The sequence below is a fragment of the Littorina saxatilis genome, unplaced genomic scaffold, assembly GCF_037325665.1.
Source record: "Littorina saxatilis isolate snail1 unplaced genomic scaffold, US_GU_Lsax_2.0 scaffold_2040, whole genome shotgun sequence".
NCBI classification, from domain to species: domain Eukaryota; kingdom Metazoa; phylum Mollusca; class Gastropoda; order Littorinimorpha; family Littorinidae; genus Littorina; species Littorina saxatilis.
Genome location: NW_027127990.1, coordinates 10,055 through 17,598, shown reverse-complemented (window position 1 = coordinate 17,598; position 7,544 = coordinate 10,055). Strand labels below are relative to the sequence as shown.

At 39.8% G+C, this 7,544-nt stretch overlaps 1 protein-coding gene across 1 annotated transcript; it reads right to left on the bottom strand.

Moving 5' to 3' along the window:
- Positions 1-1,056: 1,056 nt before the first annotated feature.
- On the bottom strand, positions 1,057-6,073 carry LOC138956363 (myb-like protein V). Its single transcript, XM_070327737.1, has 5 exons — positions 5,901-6,073; positions 5,346-5,473; positions 4,833-4,871; positions 3,992-4,078; positions 1,057-3,062 (listed from the first exon to the last, which is right to left on the bottom strand). Exons 1-5 carry the CDS (start codon positions 5,918-5,920, stop codon positions 2,350-2,352), a joined length of 987 nt encoding a protein of 328 aa, XP_070183838.1. The 5' UTR covers positions 5,921-6,073; the 3' UTR covers positions 1,057-2,349.
- Positions 6,074-7,544: the final 1,471 nt, after the last annotated feature.

Here is a 7,544-nt window from a genome sequence, read left to right as displayed (position 1 = left end):
TAAACGTTAATAAAACGTTTTATTTTGGTTATTTTTATGTTAGCAAAAAACGTTAAAAAAACGTTAAAATAACGTTAAATAAACGTTAATAAAACGTTTTATTTTGGTTATTTTTATGTTAGCAAAAAACGTTAAAAAAACGTTAAAATAACGTTAATCTAACCGTTATATTATGGTTTGATTTTGGTTTTATTTTGGTTATTTTTATGTTTGCAAAAACGTTAAATTAACGTTAATTTTAACGTTATATTATGGTTAGATTAACGTTAAATTAACGTTAGATTAACGTTAAATGTTAACGTTAATTTAACGTTTTATCACATGAGCAAATTAACGTTAAATTAACGTTAGCGGTAAACGTTAAATTAACGTTTACCGCTAACGTTAATTTAACGTTAATTTAACGTTAGCATGCTAACTGGGTCATCATGGCCACTTGTGTGCTTCACAACCTGTGCATCTTGGATAAGGATGATGGACATGACTTACCTGATGAAGACGATTACGATGATGCCAATCCGCGATTCCCACAGCCAGCAAATGTTGTGATACCAGTTAATGATGGTGTACAAGCAAGGCTGAAGCGGATTTTGCTGACCAACAGATTGTATGCTAGACCACGAAATTAAAAACATTGTACGTACAGTGAAACCTGGGAATAGAACACCTCCGAGAAGCACCAAGCCTGTTAATAGCAGCACAGCTTTTATGACCTGATTTGTATTCATCCGTCTGTCTGTGAATAGCAAAGGTTTCGTCCTAGATTATGTTCGAATTTTATGTTTTAGGTCCAGAAAACCATATTCATAATGTGGTCAATGCTGGACCATGGTTTTGTCCTAACGAATGCTACTTATACAGGTTGCACTGTATATATCTGCACTGTATGTATCTGCACTATCCCCATCATGCAGTCACATTTCATGTGTAAAGCGCGTGCAACAAGTGTGTGATCCGACCTCCTCGATCTCGTCACTACCCGAGCTGCAGCATTATGAACCACCTGAAGTTGTTTCATCTGAGTGACTCCCTTTTCTGTGACGTATAATGTGGCAATGTATGTGTTTTGTTTAGACATTTCTTGCCAGGCTGGTCAAGCCTCTATTGTCTTATTGTGTTTCAGACATTTTAATTCCGAGGTTCAATGAACCATAATTCTTTGTACATCAATGTTGTGAAAATCTGCCGCAATTTGCATAATGAGCTAACATGTATTGGTATGTGTGTGGATTTTAAAACTAAGCCAATAAATGTTTGAAGTTTGCTTTTGAAATGTTAGCCTGTGTTGAGAGGGAGAGTACAGTTTCATTCTTCAGTCAATTTTGAAGCACTCACTTTGTAAATTTAAAATAAAAAGTTTATTCACACGGCTTTTTTCGCCCGAACATTAACAAAATGACTAAAGTTACAATCATACTGATTTATACTCTACCTTTGAAATTGGGAATACAAATAAAAAAGTAACAATTTCTTTTAGAACATTTAATTGCAACAAACATTTTTTTCTTTTCCAAAAAGCAAAATGGAAATTTGATTCTGTAACAAAAGCACTGAAAACTTAAAGAGGCCCACACTTCGAGAAATACTGCAAATCATTTTTAATTACAAAAATAAACATTAAATATCACAACCACGTTTTTTGGTTTTTTTTAACAAACGCAAAAGATTATTGAAGATTAACTCATTGAAGACGCCCTTTTTAGAGCCTGCCGACACCTGGAGACGCATGTTTTATGTGACTGGCTTTCACGGTTAAATGTCTCCAGCCCTAGTAATAGGATAAAAGGGGAACTTTACACAGGTCCGTCTCCGGGATTCACCATGCACGGGTTTGAGCTGAACTTGGCTCACATCATCGCTTCCCTTGAACCACGAAATGGACGTGATCGTGATGGAGGAATTTGTTTTTGTCTGATCGGCAACGCTACCTTTGGCCATCGGCTCACATGAGCCAATGCGACGCCAATGAGTTAACACATTGGCGTCGCATCGGCTCATATGAGCCGATGGTCGAAGGTAGCGTTGGCGTCGCATCGGCTCATAAGAGCCGATCAGACAATACAAAAAATCCTGCATCACGTCCATTTTGTTGCTCAAGGGAAGTGATGATGTGAGCAAAATTCATCTCAAATCCATGCATAGTGAGTCCCGGAGACGGGCCTGTGTAAAGTCAACCTTTATCTTATTACTAGGGCTGGAGACATTAAACCTCGAAGGCCAGCCATCTAAAACATGCGTCTCCAGGTGTCGTCAGGCTCTGAAAAGGGAGTCTTTAATGAGTTAATGAAAATTTCTCAGAAAAAAATCTTTGCCAATGCAAAAAATGCACAAGGAGACATTGGACGTTTTCTAGTGTTTGTTGTTTTCAAGAAACTGGCGGAAAAGGTCGACCTTGTCCTTGTGCCTTGTCGCCGCAGCCTCCTCTCGTTTCTGGTTTGCCTTCTCCAAGAAACTGATTATTTTTCCCACCCCTGTCCTGGGAGGACTAGCCTGATTCACCTTTTTGTTTTTTGTGCTGCTGCGCTCACTTACTCTCTTCCTTTTCTTTGACGTTTCTTCTTCTTCCTCTTCTTCTTTGTCTTCTTCTTCTTCACACTGTATTGGTGCACACGGCTTTTTGTTTTTCGTGCTGCTACGGTCACTTACTCTCTTCCTTTTCTTTGACGTTTCTTCTTCTTCCTCTTCTTCTTTGTCTTCTTCTTCTTCTTGTTCACACTGTCTTTGTGCACATACATATGACTTGCTACTACTGGTAGTTTTGTGAATCTGCGATGTACTTGGAGGTTGCGATGACTCAAGTACATCGCAACCTCCAGTATATTCCTTTTCGAATGTATCCAATAGCTCTTCGCTAATGTGCTTCGGTTCTACCCCACTTTGATTGTTATGTTTTACTAGCCGGTTATAAAGATCTCTTTGGCCTTTAATTTTCAGTCGGCATTGCTCTGGTGTCGCTCCCCCTTCCACCTTCCTTGCGATCATCGACCAGTTGGTTCTTGCTGTCTTTCGGCTCCGATAAGCCGCAAGCAATTTAGAAGTGGCAGTGTTGGTCCATTGGAACTCTAAAATAAAACCAAACATATATATATATATATATGGCTAATTGACTGTAAGTGTAATCCAGTCTAAAAAAAATATGTGTGCAGTACAGTGGAATCCACTTATTCAGTTATTGTGAACTTCAAGTGACATTAAAAAAGTTCACAAATGTCCCAGTGAACTGAAGGGAAATGAAAAACTGTTCACAATAAGCCCCCCCCCCCCCCCCCCCCCAAAAAAAAAAAAATAGGTGTGGTTAGGGTAACATAGCCCAAAAATACAAAAATAGGGTAGCTAGATAGGCTATAACTTTTTTTTTAAACTTTTTTTCCCTCATGGAGGTAAGTTATTTCCCTTTGCATGCCGTGTCGTCTGCACGGGTTGGTTCCTAAGACTAAACGATCAATCTCTCCCTCAACCCACAACTTTGATTTAATATTAAAAAAATTTCAACATTTTCAATAAAAAGATGTAGGGTCGGCGCCCCAGAATAGGGTAGGTCGGGTTACCCTAACCACACTTTTTTTAATTTTTTTTAATTTTGTTTGGCCTAACAGGAAAAGCAAACTGAGTTCAATGTAAGTGAACTTCACTTTATACTACTAATGTTAATTAACGTAAAAAACAAACCTTAAACAAAAATAGCCTTTACAGTAACAATTACAAGACCTTTGTGGGTAGTTGAAGTATGTACCAGGGACTAATTTATGTATATAATTACATGGCACGGGCTCGACACACTAGGCCCCACCTTGCTGGGGTTGGAATGTGGAAGCTAAGCGTAGCAGCTCCACATACAATACCTACAGCAGTTAGGGATCCTAGTGTTAGGGTAGCATTTTTATTTTTTTAATACCACACAACCAAGGGAAAACCCTGCAACCCCCAACAGTGGCAAGAAATCAGAGTGTTGATTGTAGCTGCTGTACCGAAGAAGAATACATGGACAAACCTTGGTCCTCAAGTTGATTGTCATGTGGCTGATCTTGCTGTGGCTGATCTCGCTGTGGCTGATCAGTGGAGTGATCATCCATTTCATCTGAAACAATACCAATAAACTATATATTATTTCCTTGTAAAACATGAGGACAATAAAAGATTCTGTATATACGTTTACTTTCTTGAGATCTAAACTAAAAGAGAACAATAACATGCATGAATACAGGGTGTACTAAATTTAGAAGTACATCCTAAAAAAAAAAATCCAACATTTATGAATGTTTTACAGCCATGACCAATGAGTGTCCTGCAGACTGGCAAGGTTCTGATTTGTCCACTTTTTATTAATGAATAATTTTACAAAATATATTTCAGGCCTGCAACGCTATTTTACAACATATAATATTTCTTACTAAATAATTTGGCATCACATAAAAACCTGGACAGTTACTCTTGTTAACAAATAAAATGGACTGCAGAACTAATTAAAATTGCAATACCACCATATCCAGCCTATCAGCTGTAACTTTTTTTTTACAGTGTATGCGGCTTATCCAAAGATGTGGCAAGTGTGATGATTTTACTTGATAAAGCTTGGAGTAGGGGGCTATGAAACAGTTTTAGATCGCGAACGGTTTCAAAAAGGCAAAGCTGATCATCGCTTGCACTGCAGCAGACGACGCGAACGCCTGGATGAATACCGGCGACAACATGGATTCCTCGATCTGTGCTATAATGAGATGTGTAATCTGTACCGTACTTGTACCTGTAGGTAAAAAACTAAACTTCATTATTCTCATCCCATGACTATAAGGCCTAAACATTTTAAAAAACATTTATTAAAGTTTTCTTACCCTGCACAGCGACACTCATTGCTTGCATCACAGTCGGATCTGGAACATATATATATATACGTTTGTAAAGTCAGACAAAATGGTACTGCTTAGGGGTAAGAATACAAAACCCATTCAGAACCAGACTTCTTTTATATGTCCTCTCTTTCTAATAACTATAATTTACAATCAATGACATGCTTAGGCAGCTTTATTGTAAGGCAAGAAAAAAAATTGGTATGTTTATTAAACAAATAAAGAAAATGTGGTAAATACATTTTAAATTTTTTTAAAGAAGGCCGGAACAAGTTTACAATAATTTGCAACATACTGGGTTAGGTCTCGTAGCAACAAATTCAATTGGTATGAGTTTAATGCAAGGCCTGTACCTGCTACATGTCATTTGGCTGGCTTGTTGTTGGTTTTTAAAGAGGGGGGTTAGGGGGGGGGGGGTTGTTAACTGAAAAAAAGTTTATGGTTGGTAGTCAAAATTTTGTATCAAGATTACATCTTTTTATTTTTAAGGCTGCTTACCTTTAGCTAAAAACCTTTGGAAAGTTGATTCGTCCAGGAGCACTGTAGTTGTCGTTTGGCCATTTGCTGAGGTCCAATGGACTTGGACATTGGATGAAGAGGAAGTGGAAGGCATTTTCCATGTCCATCTAAAAACGAGCATTAAAGTAATAAGCGCAAAAAAACGAAAAAGAAAAAAAACGGACGAAAAACATACTTTTAAAAAAAGTCTACAGTTACAGTTTTCAAAGACTTTTACACAACATATATTGGAAGTCACACATATGTTTGATCTCCGGTTGAAATGGTTTGCAAGATATTGACCAATTGAAGGGACTGGCTGACTGGTCAAAAGCCTCGAATCTTGTGATCTTGTAATTTGACAAGTCATCTGCATGGAATCGTCATCGATTCACATTCAACTTCACTTGAAATTACTTCAATGAATCCTATCTAAGCCCCAAAACACACTTTAAACAATCACGAGTACTTAGATTCAACCCAATAATTAAGCACAGAAGCGTGAACACGGCCTGAAGGTACAACTTTCTCTTCAGAAGTAAAAGATTCACTTACTTTCCACCCGTGGCGGCCATTTTGATTTCGCATCAGCCGATGTGTTTTGGTCGGGCGAGGCGGGCTAGCCCGCCGGCTTAAGCCGGTTCATGACCCGATTGTACTTGATTGAAAATACTTCACCCGGGCGCACCCGGGCGATCGCCCGGATTCCAATCAAGCGGAGCCAGTGGCTTCGAGAGTTCTGAGGTCAAGGTCGAGGAAATTGGGGGAATCCCAATTAGTGCGCATGCCTTTGTAAACGGTAGGCTTGGTGACCAGAGGAAACAAATCTCATCGCGAGTTCGTAAATGGGCGAACGTTGATCGCGCTGTAACTTTTACTATAGTTGTTGCTTCTGCCAGGGCCCGTATGCATGAACTAGAAGTAAGAAACACTGGAAGTAGAGGCCTCTTTTCGAAGTGGGAACTCCCAAAGTCAACTTTCTAACTGTTCACAATGCATGAACTGACTTGAACGCCAAAGTAGTGACAGCGAGAGTATTAAGGTCAAGGTCGGGGAAATTGGGGGAATCCCTACTAATACGCATGCGCACGTTTCTATCAACATGGCAGTCAACGAAAATGGCAAGGCACGTGTGCCGCTCAAAAAGAAAGTAGACACGGAGGGGCGTTCTGCACCTTTTTCAGATGGTGAAATTGCTGTACTCTTGACAGAAGTGTTTTACGAAAGAACGGTTATTCTGTCCAAATTTCAGAACAGTTAATTAGAAAAAAACACAGTAAACACCAAGTTTACAGAACAGTCTAACTGTTAAACATAAAGACGCTGTCTGGTCCAAAATTGCCAAAGAAGTGTCGCTCTCTCTCTCTCTCTCTCTCTCTCTCTCTCTCTCTCTCTCTCTCTCTCTCTCTCTCTCTCTCTCTCTCTCTCTCTCTCTCTCTCTCTCTCTCTCTCTCTCTCTCTCTCTCTCTCTCTCTCTTACGACACATGCACACACAGACAAACGTACACTCATGCACATACTGACACTATGACACAAGTGACACTGACGGCACACATAAACACACACACACACCACACACTGCACACACACGCGCGCGCTCGCGCGCACACATATACACACACACACGCACCCATACACGCACGCACACAGTCACAAACAAATAACCACACACTCACTCTCTCTCACTTTCTCTCATTCTCTCTCAATCTACACTCATACACACACTGAAACTATGATGACACAAGTGACACGTCACACACACACACACACACACACACACACACACACACACACCCACACACACACATACACACACACACGCACACACACACACACACACACACATACTCACCGTAGTGACACACATATACACACGCGCGTACAGTTGAAAGTCAAGACATGATATGATTTTTTCAAAGCATAGGAAGGTTTCTTTTGCAAATGAATAAAATTAACACAGAGGCAAAACCCGGTTTTTGCAGCCGGAATGCAATTGCGGAGGCTTAAAAAGAAAAAGATTAATAAAAAAAATATATAGCTCCCGGCGGAACTTGAACCCGGAGCGAATGAACGAGAGTCCGGAACCGTTACCACTGCACTATGTTACTCGTGTAGAATAGAGGCATGATGAAAAAAGGCATTCTGAGTTATTCAGTCGTGCTGGTTTGAAAGCTCGCCACCTTCGCCGAATGACTCGA